Source organism: Haliaeetus leucocephalus, unplaced genomic scaffold (assembly GCF_000737465.1).
Source record: "Haliaeetus leucocephalus isolate CR32 unplaced genomic scaffold, Haliaeetus_leucocephalus-4.0 Scaffold484, whole genome shotgun sequence".
NCBI lineage: Eukaryota > Metazoa > Chordata > Aves > Accipitriformes > Accipitridae > Haliaeetus > Haliaeetus leucocephalus.
Window position 1 is genome coordinate 3827768 of NW_010972920.1, and position 18370 is coordinate 3846137.

The following is an 18370-nucleotide window of genomic DNA, read 5'->3' on the forward strand; positions in this document are numbered from 1 at the left end:
TTCAGCATAAAAGAAATTCCATGAAATGTTTTTCTCCCTTTCAAAGAAAAAGAAATAAATAAGATAACTTACCTCGTGCTAGAAGAGGGCTCCCTGTAGATGGCTTTCTGCAGCTGTAAGTTTTCCACTGGGACATTGTATTGCTGTGCAAAGTAACACAGAAAAACAAAAATCCATAAATAAACCTCTTCTATAGTGACTGTAGCTACTGTCATCTCACCAAAGTCCAAAATTTGTCTTCAAACAATAATGGCGTGTTGGGTTTTTTATACAAATAGGTGCTAGCTCCACTGATGTATTAGGAATTGTATCCACGCACTCCAGAGTGAAATTTGATTTTTTTTTTAATCCATTTTTGTTGAAAATTAGTTTATCAAAAACCTAGAAAATTATATAGATAACCTAAAAAAACCCCAACAACCCCTCCAATCAGAATTGGCTTTACGTTCTTGAGTCATAAATAGTTTTCTTCGGTAAGATTTGCTTGTAAAGTATTTAAAGAGTGCCAACTTTACGATATAGATGCTTGCAGGTACAGAGTAGTGATATTTGCACTTGACTTTGTCTCTAATAGGTACATACACACGTGCTCACATTTATTAGTGACTGCTGGTATTTTTACCAACAGCAGCACTGCAAGATAAGACTTTCTGTGAAGAACTCTTAGATAGCACTTGTCAGTTTAATTAATAAATTATCTTAGCGTGATTTGGTGCTTCACATGGGAGAAAGGCTTTTTCTAAATGTACATCTTGAGAAAGAGCTATATTTACATAGGTAGTTTGTTATGTATGTGGAACATAACCAAAGGAATTTCGATATGTTTTGTATCTAATTTTTGTCCCCTGATTTTTCAGCTTCCTAGTTAGTTTCATGGTGGATGCTCGTGGGGGTGCCATGAGAGGTTGCAGACATAACGGACTACGAATCATTATTCCTCCGCGGAAATGCACTGCTCCAACACGAGTGACTTGCCGGTTGGTGAAACGCCACAGACTGGCCACCATGCCTCCTATGGTGGAAGGCGAAGGTCTGGCCAGCCGCCTAATTGAAGTTGGACCTTCTGGTGCTCAGTTTCTTGGGTAAGGGGTGCCATTATGGCCTAAAGGAAAATGTTCGGTCTACTTTCATCTGTTTGCAAGTTGCACTGAAATGGTTCCTTTTTCGAGACTTGAACAGGAAAAGATGTTTGTAACATACGGTAACAGACTGGTCGTGCGAAATACAAATCGGTTGTTAGCTAACAATTCACAAAGCTTTTACGCCTTTTCCTTTGAAAATGGATATTTTAACCACTAGCGCTAAGGTTAATGTGCTTCCTTGGATATAATTATTGCTCAGTGTTGTGATATTATAGTGGGAAGAGACCCCTTGGCAGCCAGAAAAGGGAGTTCATACTATATTTAAGTAATCTACATACAAGGCATGAATAGCACAGCACTGATCTAAAGCCCAAATGTAAAGCCTGCTACATATACAACACAAGTTACAGCTGCTTATTTTAGAGACTTGCGTTGTGTTATCAGTAATTTGGACTATCAGGGAAGCACAGTGCCTTTGATTTTTCTGGGGTTGCAATTGCTAAATTAAGCAATAGGACAACCCTGGCATTTTTTTGCCATTTCTTTTGTCCTATGCTGCAAAACCCGTAGAAAGATCAGATTTGTGTCTGCTGCTGAGCTTCTTTTAGCAATTTTCAGCTGAAAGCAGCAGTTATACACTTTTTTTTATTTGTTTTACCAACTGTTCTCCCTATCAACTGTGGCATCCAAAAGTGGATGATTGAAGGAACCCCTTCTATTATGATAAATAGCTTCATTCAGAAATTGTAGGAAAAAAAAAAAAAGTGACTCTGTAAACAGCAATCGTTTAAATCCATTTTGAACGAAATCCGTTGCTTTAAAATCCTATTGTAACAGGCAGTCATCAGAGCCACTATCTTCGTTACTGTTTTTTCTAAAAGATTGAGCTTAGAGAAAAGAGAGAAAAATGTTGATAGGTAGTTTTTAACTGCCCAATGCTTTTACATGGAGTGTGAAAGGAGAACATACCCAAGACATCTTTTAGCTACTTTGCTGTTGCTCTAATCTGGTAAAAAAGCAAGAGCAGTTTTGAAACACTGCAAATGGGATGCTAAGAGCAAGCCAACCATTCCTTTTGACAGACAGGATACCTTTTAATATCAGAAGTAATAGCAAACAAGCTGGCTAATCAGATGCTTTGTACCACTTATTCTTTTCACATCTTGGTCACTTTTAAAGAGAAGCAGAAAGAAATCTAAAGAGCAGAAGAAATATTGTGCTGTCACATTCAGTCTTCCCATTACCTTTGTCACACACAAATTGACCTTAAGTATGTCTCCCATTTTCTTTTTAATGGTTTCTTTATCTAATGAGAATGTCTCGCCTGAAAGACTAGGATATAGCACAGTTTTATTCATTCTTAGATCTTTACGCCTTTCCTGCAAGCGTTTTTCTAGGTGTTGTACTGGCAGTGAAATCAGACAATTACTGTACTGTTTGCAGAGATGCATTCTAAGGTCCAGCTCCTGTTCCCATTGAGTTCGCTGCCAAACCCCCCCATTGTCTTCCCATAAGCAGGAAAAGATCCTAAATTAGCAAAACTAATTTTGCTGATTTTGATCATCAAATTGTCATCGCTAGGACGGAACCTTATTCAGTGTACAGCCTAATTCCACTCTGTGGACCAGACAGTGGCACTGGCGTTCTGGCACAAAAAATACATAAAGTTTATTTATGTTCTTTCTTTCACTGCTGCTTTGGATGTACTCAGTAAACTTCATCTGCCTACGGCTCCTCCCCCACTTAATGAGGGAGAAAGTTTGGTCAGCCGAATCCTTCAGCTGGGGCCTCCTGGGACCAAATTCCTTGGGTAGGAGAGACTTGAAACAAATTGATGGATGCTGACCTCCCCATTCTTCTCCTCCTTCTGCAATATGATTTTTTTATGTCATTATGCCCATGATATCGTCCCTTTCTATTATTTGAAATTTTGTATACCTAACCTTTAGTGGACCATTTTTCAACCCTTGTGGTATGTGGTTTTGTTTTGGTGGTATGTTTGTATCTTTTTCTTAAAGTACTGTGGCCTTCATTTTTGTTTTGGCATGAAATCTTCCTAGTTACGTGCTTGATGTCTGTAGCAAAGCAACCTGGATTGGGACCAAAAAAAAGGAATCTACTGTAAATTCAAAGATGTTTTTGTATCAAGGACTGATTATTCAATAAGTTATATGTTGGATACCACCAGTATAATAGAACACATGACATTTACTTATGTACACGGTAACCTGTGTGAGTCCTCTAATTAGAGAAGTGTATATACAAATATATTTGTATTTTCTCTGTTATTTCTAAGAGTATGTATGTACATGTATATATAAATATAGATATATGTACATGTGTTGTATATGTGTGTGTATATATATGGACACATACACTGATAAATACATTGACATCTGCTTGTAAGGCAACACAGCAAATTCTTATCTCCTATACTGAAATAGAAACCCAGATGATCTCCTTGGACCTCCTTTATCTCTCCCAGAGTGTAAATCGGGAATAAATTCATTGGAATATATAGAGTTACAATGAAGTAAAATTGGCACAGGATACAATTGCCTGCTGATTGCAATGGAATTATTCTGATTTGCACTAGTATAAGTGAGATCAGAATTTGTCCTACTATTCATATACGTTACAGTAGATTCTCTTTGAAATGAAGTTGCACAGGTTAACCCAGACAGTAGTGACACCTATAATGAGCATGAGTTTTTTTATGAACCGGCAAAACAATCACCAAATTTCTAACTAAGCACTATTATCTTACCAAATATCATTTGCACTGTGGAAAGAGGTGAATGCACTTTTTAATCTGTCCTTCAGCATTTACTGGGTCCCTGTAAAAATCTAGTATATGTTAGTGACCTACTAGTTTAGGATTATGCCAAAGTATTCCAGTGAAATAGGTAGAATTCCAGGTCACTTTGTAGCAGACCGAATAGAGTTGCTGTTAATCCTGTTTCTTCCTCTCTCCCGTGTGCATTTAATGCGCTGTGTTGCTGTGCCAGGCCTGTGATTGTGGAGATTCCCCATTTTGCTGCTCTGCGTGGGAAAGAGAGAGAGCTGGTGATCCTGCGCAGTGAGAATGGGGACAGCTGGAAGGAGCATTTCTGTGAATACACTGAGGATGAACTGAATGAAATCTTGAATGGGATGGATGAAGGTATCCAGTGTGACTTTTTCTATTTATTCTGCTCCTGCATTACTTCTGTAACTGTGGGTAATAGCTTTTTTCCATTTATTCTATTTAGCACCCTATGTTTGGTCTGCCCTAGAATTTCTGATGCTACATTCTCCAGATACTTCATTTCAGTCGCACTGGAGCATGATCATGTTCTCAGTACAGGAGCCAGCAGAAGCACTGTATACTTGTGCTTACTGCCTTGCATGGTCTGCTGAAGTAGTGGGACAAAACAAAATCTACCATCAAGAAGCTGACAGTAGATGCTAGACTTACGTTTTCTACTGCTCCTTTTCATAGTGTTGAAAGAAAAGCTTCTATGGCAAACATCTTTCCAAAACAAGGCAATTACCGTAGTAAACCTTTCCAAGCAGCTACATGTGTGGGAGGAAATGTCAGTCATGGGTACTCTTGCTTTCTGAGAGAACAGAATGGCCTTGGGCTGTCTAGGATCTGCAGAATTTGTTATTAATTTTGATTTTTTTTTAATTTTTTTATTTTTTAAACAAAAGTAAACAAGCCAAATCACATACTTAAGGCCGAAGTCATACTTTGGTACTTTTTTGATTTGGAGTTTAGTTTCCTGGATGCTACTTCAGGCTGTAGTGTAAACATGTAAAGTAGAAAGGGGCTTGGACCAATCCCTTTGCTTGTTTACCTGCTGATTTGGGGGATGTGGTCAACACGTTCTGAGTTTGCTGTCTTAAGCTCCCTTCAGTTAGTTGTTCAGTCTGTCTGTTCCTTTCTTGTTTTCTCTGTTTTAACGGAACTTAAAATACTGGGATATGGTTCCTTTTCCCTTTTCATTTCTAGAGAAAATTCTTTTTGTAAGTTGCAGTTAAACTGTGAAAAGCTTGAATGCATTTTGAAGTTCACTGTATATTGTTTCTACGATATTCTTGTCCTCTGACCATCTTCTCTTTTGGCCTCAGTACTTGACACTCCAGAGGAGCTTGAGAAGAAACGTATCTGCCGCATCATCACCCGAGATTTCCCTCAGTACTTTGCAGTGGTATCCCGGATCAAACAGGACAGCAACCTTATCGGACCTGAGGGAGGTGTGCTGAGCAGCACTGTTGTACCACAAGTGCAGGCAGTCTTCCCGGAAGGGGCTCTAACCAAACGAATTCGCGTTGGCCTTCAGGTACAATGAAACAATTACAAAGCTTATCTTGTTTTTGTTTTTTTTTTTTTTTAATGTAAAATCACCTTGTTTGAATGGAGAGCCAGCATATGCAGCTTATTATGTTGCATGTTGTTGTCTAGAATGCTTCTTGTAAAAATAATAATTTAAAAAAACAAAATCCATGCGGAAGTCAAAGCTAGTGGTAAAGCTTTCGGTATTCCAGTTAATTCAGATTCCTGTCCGTTAACTGTCTATATATGATCTTGGGAAAAGCACCCAGTTTCGGTGGTGATGATGATATATTAGTGTAGGTCATAGAACAATTTCTTAAATAGTTCTTATGAAAGCCATCAGAGAAGTGTGAAGTGCTGTAATAATTAGGTCAAATGTACAGATTCTCAGTGTGAAGTAAACCAGCCTAACAGTTTGCTACTGAAAGAGGGAAAGTCCTTCCCCTCCCTCCATCCCCTCCTCCTGCTGCATGCATCCACAACTTACCTTGCCCAGGAGTCTGTGCTTGTTGAAATCCCTCGTGAATAGCTGTAGGTTACTAAAATAGCTCAGACCTTGTTCTAAGAAAAAAAAAAGGAGACAAGGGAATCATTTGCTGCTGGTTAAGTGTATTAAATTAATGCTGTAAAGGGTCTGACAAGCACCAAGAAGGGGGATAGGAAAAGGAGGAAGGTGTGGGAAAGTTGAAAAAGGCAGTTTTCCCCTTCTCACTGGCCGTCAGTTCTTCTGTCTGCAGATTTTTGTGGGAAATTGTGCCATTTACTGTACTAACGTAAGGGTTTTGTGGCAATATACAGACCCAGTTCTTTACATGCTCGTTAACCTGTTTTCAAGTAACTATTCTGTTATTGTCTCTTGCTTTGGAAAGGCTCAACCTATGCATACTGAGCTTACAAAGAAGATTTTAGGCAACAAGGCTACCTTCAGTCCTATAGTCACACTGGAGCCCAGGAGGAGGAAGTTCCATAAACCCATCACGATGACGATTCCTGTCCCCAAGGCCTCCAGTGATGGGATCATGAATGGTTATGGAGGTGACACACCCACTTTAAGGTTACTATGCAGCATAACAGGTAGGATGCAAATACTAGAGCTTTTTATGTGCGTCTTAAAATTGTCAGTCATTGTGGGCTGAGTATGTTAAACTGATTATACACATGGGAAGCTTGGTGAAAACCTGACTGGGATGAGAGGCTGTAAAAATAAACTACTTTCCAAACAATTACTTTATAGCAGAAATAACATTTGTTGTTTGGACTAACAAGAGATGTGTAATATAATCATAGACTTCGGGTTTGGTTTTTTTTGCATCTTCCTTACAGTTTGTTTCTTGAGAACCAACATACCTCTGCCTAGCAGAGTAAGTGTAGTACAGACGTAATGTTGCAGTATGCTTCAAAGGAAAATATTGGAGTTAAATACTTTATACTTGCATTAACTCTGAAGTGATTAGCATCTCATTCAATCTCAGTTAAGAGGCAGAAATGAGATGCATGCATTTATTCTGTTTAGAAGGTCGCATCTTTCTTAATTTCCAAACTGATTTCAAATACCAACCCAATGTAAGATGCATTACACCCCGAGATGTGCCAATGAGTCATTCCGGAGAACAGGTGCTTTTACAATTTCTTGACAGAAAGGTGTTGGGTAGCTGCTGAAATACCAGAAACAACATCTGGTCAAGAAAGAAGTATTTGCATTTCCAAGAGAGCAAAACAGTGTTTATTTGAAGAGAGAAGAATGGTCTCATCTATAAAGAGGAATTTGGGTCAGTTTTTGGAGGACAGTAAATCTGCAAGGATCCTCTAGAAATTTTCAAAAGGGAAATTAGATCCAAGAATGCTTCATGAAAAGGAGAAGGAAGGTATTTCCTGAAAACTAGTATTCCTTTACAGATACAACTTGGTGTAAGGTTTGCATAAAGACTATACCGCATGGTCAAATGGATATCTAATGAGTCAGCTGTAGGTGAGAGGAGGAACAGACACGCATTCTGACTTAGCTCTGGTTATGCATAGTTTTTCCTTTAGTTCTTCATATTTGTTTTATAAATATTTGTAACTGCTGTTAGAATAAACACTTCTATTTCTGTTTTCTGTAAGCTCAGGGTGATTTTAAGGTAACTGGAAACCAACTGGATGTTCCTCACCAAAAGGTGAGGCAGGGACATATATTGAAGAACTCGAAAACACAGCTGCAGGGTGACAGATTGTGCCCACGTTTTCAGCTGCTTGGGCCAAATAGGAAGCTGGCAATGTGTGTGACAAAGAGGACAGAAACACTTAATAGACCGATGGGAATCCAGAAGGCTGTCTGTTGTACAGCGTGATATGGAGGTGCACATTTCAACTGCAAGATCTTCCAGGGAGCTTGTCATAGGTTTTCATAGCAATGTGCAAAAGAAATTTCTTAGTTATGTACATACTGGACCTGAGTCTTTCAATTATTTGAAAAAGAAGCAGATTACAGAAATCATGAATTGTAGTTGTCACTATAAGTAACATTATTATTGTTTCCCAGGTGTAACAGTACAGGTTTAACTGCACTATATCTGTGCCAATTTTGCCCCGCATATGTGAATAGTCTAAACCAAACAGAATTAATTTCTAATAAATTACACCTCCCCCCCCCCCCCCCAAAAAAAAAAAAAAAATTCTAGCCTCTTGTAACATTTCTGGAGCTGTGCTACAGGACTCATGATTTGAAAATCATTTGGGCACTGTTTTCTCAGGGGAAACCCATACAATCCTACTAGCATTAGTGGAATAATGTGGACTTAAAAAGGCATGTCTGGGATTATTACTGGTTTCATAGCAATTAAAAACTCAGAAGAATGTAAAATATTTCTTAAAAGCAGAAAGTTGCAGACTTACTTGGTTTTAATTTTTTTAAAAATCTCTTACTATTTCAGGAGGAACCACCCCTGCCCAATGGGAGGACATCACTGGAACAACACCACTGACATTTGTTAATGAATGTGTTTCCTTCACAACAAATGTCTCTGCCAGGTACCTATACAACGAAACATGAGTTTCAGTGTGTTACATTCAAGTGCATGTCTTTTTTCAACAAATATTTCCTTTAGACTATTTCAGTTTATGTAGTAGAAGGAACACAGATATTTTGTCTATGCTGTGAAAAAATTGGCAAGGTATTTGGGAAGCCCTGAGCCTCCTAGTCCAGAGAGATGATGTTCAAGAGCTGTAAGCACTACAGTCCTTACCAGCTGCAGAAAGAAATTGATGTTCTTGTCATTTTTATCTCGGCCATTAGTCCTTTGCAGTCAGCACCTGCTGTGATCCCAGAAATGTTTTTCTGAAATAGTAATCTGAGGGACAGTTCAATTTTTAGGTAGTTAGAAAAAATCTGGTTTCATTTTGAATACCTGTTCTCTCCCAGATGCAGAAATATGCAAATTACCATGGAAACAGAAATCCCTTATTTGGGTAGCTCATACATCTTATAAAAGATGTTACTTCCAGAATATCCAACAAATGAGAAATCAAGCAGAAAGGCCTGTAGGTGTACCAAACTGTGATCCAGAAGAATCTCTTCCAACCATCTGTTCTTGTGATAAGATTCAGCTGCTGTCTTTCTGAAAACAGAATTTTGTATTAAAAAAAAAAAAAAAAGTATTTATGTATTTTAGTTTGTATACTGGCCAAGATTTGTATCACAGAAATGCTCAGAAATCTCCTTCTCTGTAACAGGACATGCAGTCCATGACCTGGAAGGTATTAAATTTAGGATGGGTAGTTACAAAAAAAAAACCCAAAAAACCAAAACAAAAAACCCCAAACAAAACCAAAACAAAGAACAACAAAAAAACCCCTTGGATAACTTGCCCATGAAATTCATTGAATTTCCTTCAGTGCGAACATTCAGTGTCCAGAGCAGTTATTACTATTAGATCAGGTTTTCTATTTAATGAAATGATTAAAATAAGTGCAGCTCTTACAATCCAATCTACAGTATAACTTTAACATTAGGCAAAATAAAGGATTTTTCTATACTTTCTCAGGTCAGAAATGGCTTTCTTCCCATTAAGTTGGATGCTTTACTTATGTACGCTACTTTCCAGTTCAACTAAACATTTTTCTTTAACAGCAGCGACCACAAGAGGGAGATCTTAAAGTGTGTTTTAGCTCTCATCTGCTACCTGCAGTGCTCTGTTTAACGAGATAAATTAACGATTAATTTAAGAACCAGATGTGTTGACTAGATGCAAAGTTTGAGAGGTCAAAGTCCCTAAAATTGTGAAGTCCCCAGCAGGGCTACACCTAAAACACAGCCAGAATGAGGGTGATAGTTTATGGAACTACAATGCATATTAGTAGCGGATGTTTCCTAATCCTGATGATGACGTTAAAATTGATTACTGTTGCTAATGGTCTGTAGTATAGGCGGGGTCCCATGTAGAGATTTTAATGGGTTCTACCTCTTCTTTTTAAGGTAAATGAATGTTCAGCAGACTACTTGAATTCAAACATGATTTTAAATGCTGTTAAAGTTAGAAAATGGGATTTTTCATTTATTTACAGTCAGAGAATTAATTACCTTCTTTGCTGAAGGACAAGCTAACTTGAATTTCTTCACTTGTGCCCTGGTCTAAAAGTGCATCTACCCTTGGGCCACGCTGAGAATCAGCTAATTCCCGACTGTTTGCTATTCACAGTAACTCGTTTATATCCAGTTAAATCATTAGTGATGGAGAACAATTTTCCCATTCATAAGACTAGCTCTGTCGGAGCTTGGAAAAGAGATACGTTTGTCTAAAATACACGTGAATTAAACTGCAGACTTTGAGGCATAGCTGTTTTCCATTTCCTGAGCCGCAGCTTTTTAAAAAAATTAGTATCTGTTTGGGCTTTTTAGCCCCTGGTGTATGACAGCAAATCATTTGAGCATATGGTGATTTCTCAGAGGATATAGCCTCTCCAGTTTTGAGTCCAGCATAGCATAATTCTCCCACACGTGAAAAGGAAAGTATCAGTATGCAGAGCCTTTATGTACCAAACATGCCTTCTGTCTTTCAAATGTCATCAGCCTGTTTTTTAACCAGTGTGTTTGCTAAATGTTCTAAAGATAAGCACAGCATGAAATTCGCTATTATTGAACTGCAGATGAGTAAGACCAGAGAAATCACACTTGAAAGGTATGCTTTGTGGGTTATAATACCATATAATCTACAGCAAGTAATAAGCCCCCTGTAGATTATATCAGCTTTTGAGGTGTCTTTGACCTCTCATGACTTCCGTCTCCATCCTACGGGTGTCAAACTCAAGCATGCTTTCCACCCACACAGTGAATTTTATTTAAAAGAAATGTCATCAGCTCCACAGAGAAGCTAAATGAAGTGCTATTTGAGAAAGAAGACAATACGTGTTGCTCCTCCTAAAACGCTTGGTGCATTTCTGCTGTTATGTTTTGGGAGTAGAAGTAAAATTATTTTAAGTGAAAGTTGTTATCTTTGCAAAATAACAATTCAGTTGTCTTGACGAAAGGCTTAAGGAAATTTTGTAAATTTTTATTACTGGGCACTGTCGTCCTGGCCTGAATGGCCCAAGGAAAGGGTAAAGAACCTGTAGTTTTCAGTAAAGTGGAGGGTCATTTTGTCACAAGAGGACCTGTTCTGGAAGCTGAAGTTCTAGACCCGAGTTGCAACATTGATGGCATGTTTTAAGTAACTGTGCATGTTTGATAAGTTTTGAGGTGGTTTGTTCCAATTCACATGCACTAGCAATACTTTGTAAAAAGGCAGATGTTCATTTGCAGTAATTACGTTGGTGAAATCGGACAACTTATGACCTTACCCTGTAATCTTAAGTATTTCTCTGTCATGGTGGTACCTGAATGAACTAGTGGTGGCAGATCCTTCCTTCGTACCAGGCGGAGGAAGTAATTTATTCCAGTAGAGTTTGCCTGTTGCTTTGAACATGTTTACGTTTGACTTGTGGCACATGTGTCACAGACTGGGAACCACTGGTGGAGAAGATTCGGCATACACACATTAGAACGATGCCATCAGTAAAACCGCACGTTAGAAACCACGATGAATAATGAGTCAGTGATGATCACAGCCTTTGTGAGGCAAGGGTAGTAGGAATCAGATGTGGACACATCTGCTTTCAGGGTCTTCAAAATATAATACGGCTCAGACTTAGAAACATATATATCACTGGTCTTCAATATGCATAACAAAAACTTACCACAAAATCAAAGTTAAAAGTCCCTGACTAAATTCACGTAATTTCTGATTTTACATGCACTGTTACACGGTGGACAAAATCATTTACATTCACCTAAGGACCCTCAGTTTTTTATATTGTATGTAAGGAATGTATTGCTAACCTTTAAGCTAGATGGTAGAAATAAAACAAGTGTTTTGGGCAAGGCAGCTTTATATTTCACCTGTTAGAGATGGAGGTCCAAGAACAGAATGAAGGATTACCAACATATGCCAAAAGCCGTTTCAGTCTCCTGTTCCTCATCAATAAAATTCAGGAAACTTTTACAGCATCCCTGTCACGTCAGAAGTTTGGACACAGTTCACTAACACCCCGACGTGGTATACCGATGTGTCCAGCACTTAACACAGGAAATTGTACAATGCTTAGGAAGATTTCAGAGGGCTAAAGAGAAAAGGATGAAGTTGCCCACTCTGTAGTTTAACAATTTGGTCATAACCTTGAAGAGAAATGACACGCTCAGCATATGACTAGATACAAGCCATTTTAGTAAGATTTTTATGGAATATTACTCTCTTCTGCATCATCAGATGTTTAGCAGCAACCAGCTGTCAAAAAGTACCTGTATTTCTCTAGAGGAAAGGCATATATTGTAGAGTCACAGTTAGGGGAAAATCTGAACCGTACACTTTCAGTACACGCTTCTCTACTTATATTCTGCATAGAAATCAAATAATGACATGTGATAAACAAGAATAAATTGAGAGACCTTTTGGGCAGGTCTAGAAGAATGGTGGTAAGAAAGATCAATCACCATTTCAAATGTCATCAGAAACTGTTGAAAGTGATGGAAAACAGAGACTCTTGAGCTTATTCTAGAAGAGATTTATTTCTTGTACGAGGCAGGAAACATTTGATCGCATATTCTCACTATAAGGAATCAATTCAGATGAAAACAAAGTTAGGCCGTAGCCAACTTGAATAGAAGAAAAAACTTTTATTGCATACTGTGATGAATTTCCAGAATTTCTTGATTTGGTAAGCCATCAATAATTGTTTAAATACTATAAACGTAAATGTGATATATATATTTCATAAACACAACAATATGGAAAGGTTCATGTATTTAAATCTTCAGAGAAGGTGTATGAGACTGCCACAGGACAAGTGAACTTCTTAAAGCTTTTAAAAGACAGTCATGTACTTGGAAGAAAATAAGCTTCCAGCTGAGTGAGATCTTAACAGAAAGGCAAACAGTGGCCTGGAATTTGTGCAGCAGGAGACTCTGTGAAGGGTTTGTATCTGGCATTGAGGAGAGCAAGTTCTGGTCCAAATACTTTCCCTGATGATTTTGCTTGATGCTCCTAAATGCATAGGGGGTACCATGAGGATTCTTAGGCCATTCTTCCCAAATGGTAGCTATTTTTTTTTTACTTGTCATATACAATTGGTGTGGTTACCAGCTAATGCTGCCAAGATGGGAAAACATATCATTTTCTTGCTCAAATCCTTCTGTGCTGATTTTGCAATTCTTCACTTTGTTTTACAGATTTTGGTTGATAGACTGTCGACAGACACAAGAATCTGTTACTTTTGCTTCCCAAGTGTACAGAGAGATTATCTGTGTACCCTACATGGCCAAATTTGTGGTGTTTGCCAAGTCACATGATCCCATTGAAGCACGGTTAAGATGTTTTTGCATGACAGATGACAAGGTGGATAAAACTTTAGAACAACAAGAAAATTTCGCTGAAGTTGCCAGAAGCAGGGATGTAGAGGTACCGTACAAGAATCTTAAACCGTTTTCTCCGTTTTCTAACGTCTGTTTTTAAGCTAGTATTTTCTGCCTTCTATTTGCTAGAAGTACTAAAAACTAATAGTGCCAACAAGTACTGTCGTGATGCAGTATCATCCATCATGCTAAGACGGAAACTTTGACTTCAGTCAGATGTAAGTGAAAAGTAGCTGCCAGATCTGAGCGATGAAATCCTATTGCCAATGGGCAATTGCTCATCCCGTAGTCCACAGGGTTGGTGGGAAGGTTACCTATATTCAGCTGACTGCATTTGGGTCTTCTGGTCAACCTCCCAAGGTGGAAGGTAATTGTGCGCTTCACCCACAAGGAAATCTGATCAGCTGGTTATCAGAAGTTAGAAAGGAATTCCCTGCCGGACTTTAGTAATACCATTTTTGCTTTCTCCATAGCATTGTTGGCATTCAAATAGTATATCCGATGTGTTCTCAGGGTAGTCCTCGGCAATTAAAAAAAATAGGTAGCAGGAGGCTTAGGCTGGATTCAAGGAGATAGTAAATATGGAAGTGGGCTGGTTGAGTCTCGGCTCTCTGTTATGGGACTAAGGCTTAGAAAACCTATAGCACAAAACTGAACTGAAAGAATTTGGTTTCCCAAGATGCTTTTTTTTTTTTTTTAATGGTGGACCTGTTAAACAGTTGTACTTAGAATCTGGGCTGATTTTATGCCAGGAAATCAGGTAATAAAATGAAGTTGGACATTACCATTTAGTCCAGCAGTTTCAGGTTCTTTGTCCTCCTGTTCCCTGGTGTCAGGGTCAGCATTTCTTTAATTCAGATTCAGAACTAGAGCAGCTACTGCCAACTAACTATTACGCAATCTATTTGAGATGGCTAGTTATGCAAGCAGGAGACATTGCTCATGGCTTTTATTAAACAAAAATGCAATAGTTTGTAAGAATTTTGCATAGCTTGGCTGGGGTTTCAGGTGCACAAGACTGAAGATGTAAGTCAGTCCACAGCAAGCTGAGAGGTAGTGGATAGGTGTTGTAAAGGCACTTTTTCCTCAGTTAGCCTAAAACTAAGTTCTAGGGATGCAGGCTAGCCCTAAGTTCAGGTATCTCATAGTCATTTCTGTGGTGGCCCACAGTGATTACTTAGTTTTAATTAGCTCTGTAGCAAACTGCCAGGAGACACCTTGAATTTTTTAGTTAATAGCTTCCTTTTAGAGAAATGTCTGAGTAAAAATGAGTTGTGAGGGTGGTGTTCTTTGTTGAACGGTTATGTTCCTGAGCCTGATACTAAGTGGGTGTTGCGAGAAAAGGGGAGATAGTCAAAGCCAAAAAAAGACAGGTAAATCTCAACTTCCAGTAACTCCATAAATGAGTTATCACTAACCAAAAAGGCAGTCAACAGTTGTCATGTTTTGTCAGCATCTTTGCATACCAAGAAGTTAAATTAGCAGGCTTGATTAACATTCTGCTTTACAAAAAAAATTTAAATCTGTTGCTGAACAGGCAAAAGCTTTCCTATGTGGAATCCTGCAAACTACCTGCTAAATGCAGTTTTTCTGGCTCTGTCAGCTTCCTCAGAAGGGATGACAAATTGAAAGTGCTTTAACTAGATGTATGGTATATTCTTCTGCTCAGTATAGTCTCTTTTAAAAAAAAAATTTGTCCTCACTGTTCCTGAAGCTCTGATGGGCATTTCTTGTGCAGAGCAGCTAGATAAAATAGGGGCTTATAAAACTGAATGACAAGGCTGAATTTCTGGAAAGTAAGGATGAGAAGTTAATGTAATGGCAGTTTGAAGGGAACATCTCCAAAACTGGTAAGGTGAGATTTAAACGTGTGGAGGGGCCATAACAATAGCAATCCAAAGGCGTAGGCAGTATCATTATATAGGCGTTTCAGAGAGGCATTTACGTGAGGCCTGACTTTCCAAAACTCTAGGCCTTTACAAATCCAGCTGAAATAAATAGAATCTACTGATACACACTGTCTTTGCCTGCTGCAAGCATATTAAACACACAGGTAATCTAATTGATAAAGTTTTTGTATTGGTAAAAAGGTCCTCTGCAACTTCATGATCTTCCCAGACTGGCTTATTATCCTGCCAGTCAAAACAAGGAGTTTTGATTTGATTGCTGAAGAAGATATTTCTTTGACTGTTATGAGGAGGCCAGCTTAGCAAAGAATGCTAATATTAGAGCCCATCAAAAATCCTAATTAAAATATAGATTATTTGCCTGGATTCATGACACTAAATACTCATTTTGTCATTTACAGTGTCATGCTATTGTTATTGAATTAACAATGTATTCTATTTGGAATTGAATAATCTGAAATGTTTCCACAGATTTAAGGTAACTGAACATGACAAATCTTGTAAATGCTGACGAGTCCTAGCAATTTAAGAAACTGATGGAAACTACTGTAGAATTATGCTTAAGAAGAAATCCTAACCACCTCACTGTGATTGATTGCTGCTCTGATTCTTTTTCATTTCCAATAGGTATTAGAAGGAAAACCCATCTATGTTGACTGCTTTGGCAACTTGGTGCCACTGACTAAGAGTGGGCAACATCATATATTCAGTTTTTTTGCCTTCAAAGAAAACAGACTTCCTCTGTTTGTTAAGGTAATGTTATAATATGAGCTATGGATTATATGTTTATTTTCTTGTCTACTACGGAGTTTATTGTAAACTTAGCAGACTGAAGAACAGTTCCAAATTATTTTATGATAATGGATTAAATGTTGACTTGGGCAGTTAAAAAAAAAACAGAAGAGGCTACGTAAAGTTTAGTATAATTTTTCTCTAAATATAACTATCTATGCCTGTGTTCTATTATACACGCATGTGTCCACAGCATTCTTTCAGATACCAAAATGGTACTTCTAGGAATCCTGTTTTCTACCTAATAATCTAATGAGCTGATCAAGTTTTATCTTGTTTGTTTTTCTGCATCATGGTTCAATATATTGCAGGAAAAAATGTGGAAACTGCAAAAAAGTGTCAGAAAACATTGTAGAATTGGCAGAAACCAATCAAAATATGATCGTTGTACCCTACGCTTGTAAACGTGCATATGGGTGTAAATACAGATATAACTGTTCTTCAACCAACCATCCTCCCTTCAGTAGCAGTGCAAACCTTCCCTGGGAGTACAGTAAGAAAAGCATGGCTCCTTTTTGGATATTTCAAGTCATGGTTTTACCATATTTTTGAGAACAAAGGAAAAAGGAAGTAATTAATTTTGATAAATTCCCATCTGTAACCTCATTTTAACCCTGTAGTGTGTATTACTGTACTAATCTATTCTAAAAACTTTTACGTGAGTAGGAAAGTTTGTAAAACAAAAGCCAAAACAAAAAACCTCTGTTCATCCAAAATTAACTAATGCTTTAGCCCTGGCTATAGAGCCAGTGACATAAACACCGTGGTCCATGGGCTCATCTGCATTGCTCATGAGATCTGCAGGGAGCAGTAAGTCATGTAAAAAAGTGCTCTCACTGCGGTCTCTGCTAGGAGCGGAGGGCTGCTGCCACCGAGCCACCATCACCTTCTCTTCCGGAGAGAGAGATTCAGGGGGCACTGCAAACCTCTTCCCACAAACCTTCCCTTCTGCTGGGACATCCCAACTACAACAGAGGACACTATTACCATTACATAAAATAGTTTGAGAGAAATGCTTTATGAATGGAATCTTCCAAAAAGTGGAGAAAATCAACGCCCTCCCTCATTGTATTACAGTTGCTGTATGCTGGTAGATAACTTCTAAACTCTCTTCCTCCTTTCCAGCAATATTTTGCAAGCTTGTTTTAATTTAGAACTTCATCTATGCCACCCACCTACCTCTGGCTTTGCATGTTTTTCTCTGTGATGGATTTTCCAAGCTATGTTCAAAAACATGTGTGTCCTTGCATCTAGTATTTTCAATCTGATAAAGTTAGTACATTTTATCAGTGCAGAAAACTAAGAATGAGGTAATGCTTTCAGCTGTATTTCTTTTGTGGTATTGTACGTAATCTTCCTGATATTATGTACAAAAGCTAAAACTACATCACCAGTATCTTCAGTTCTAAGTGCTTACACTTGTTTCTACTAACAACTGTGGAAGAGATTTTTTTTTTTAAGATTCACTGCAAAATCTTAAAGTATGGCATGATGTAGTATCTGTTGTAGATAATAATGGTCACACCTATAAATACATTCCAGCAAATTTCTTCATTCTAACACTAGGATTTATCCATACATTTGAGAAAACATTTTGCAAGAGAAGAAATTTTGTAAATGTAATCTTTAACTGTTTTCAGCCACTGAGCCAAAAGAGCTGCTTAGCAACAACTAAAACAAGTGTGTTATCAACATTAGTCTCATACTAAGTCCAAAACACACTGTACCAGATACTAAGAAGAAAATTAACTCTATCCCAGCTGAAACCGGGACTTACTGGAATGTCTCTGTTCTTTTACGACTGTGATTACAGTGTCAGGACTGCCTTTTAACTAAGTGAGTTTCTAATGTGTAAGCATGTACACTCTCGTGTCTTCTCTTGCTTTGACACGCAAATACATCCGTATGTATGTTTACGAACAAGCAGGAAAAAAAAAAGAGAAACCACATTATTTTTGCTTACATGGACTTTTTCTCCCACATCTAGCCTCTTTCTGCTAAATAGTTTTGAGTGACACAAGGAGCTTATACAGCAAAATAGCAAAATAACAGATTAAATGTCTGTCTGTTTGCCCTACCAGGTGCGAGATACCACTCAAGAACCCTGTGGACGATTATCATTCATGAAGGAGCCAAAATCTACAAGAGGCCTCGTTCATCAAGCCATATGTAATTTAAACATCACTTTACCCGTTTACACAAAGGTATGGTGAAATTATACTGTTCTGTAGTCATCAGCATTATAATATAAACAAGAAATGAGTAGGAGGGCAAAATATCGTTAAAGCTTTGTAGTCAGTTATTTTAAAGAAGAATAAATACCACCCAAGGGCTTTCAGTTTCTTGGGTT

At 38.1% G+C, this 18370-nt stretch overlaps 1 protein-coding gene across 1 annotated transcript in view; it reads left to right on the forward strand.

Annotated features, from left to right (window-relative positions):
* The window catches only part of ANK2 (ankyrin 2, neuronal), a 321961-nt gene that overhangs the window by 269580 nt on the left and 34011 nt on the right, over positions 1 to 18370 (forward strand). Inside the window, exons 28-36 of the mRNA XM_010575540.1 lie at positions 858 to 1082; positions 2794 to 2892; positions 4091 to 4245; positions 5196 to 5407; positions 6270 to 6474; positions 8313 to 8409; positions 13139 to 13367; positions 15856 to 15981; positions 18102 to 18224. Of these exons, the coding sequence (XP_010573842.1) occupies positions 858 to 1082; positions 2794 to 2892; positions 4091 to 4245; positions 5196 to 5407; positions 6270 to 6474; positions 8313 to 8409; positions 13139 to 13367; positions 15856 to 15981; positions 18102 to 18224 (1471 nt within the window). The remainder of the gene's footprint in view (positions 1 to 857; positions 1083 to 2793; positions 2893 to 4090; positions 4246 to 5195; positions 5408 to 6269; positions 6475 to 8312; positions 8410 to 13138; positions 13368 to 15855; positions 15982 to 18101; positions 18225 to 18370) is intronic.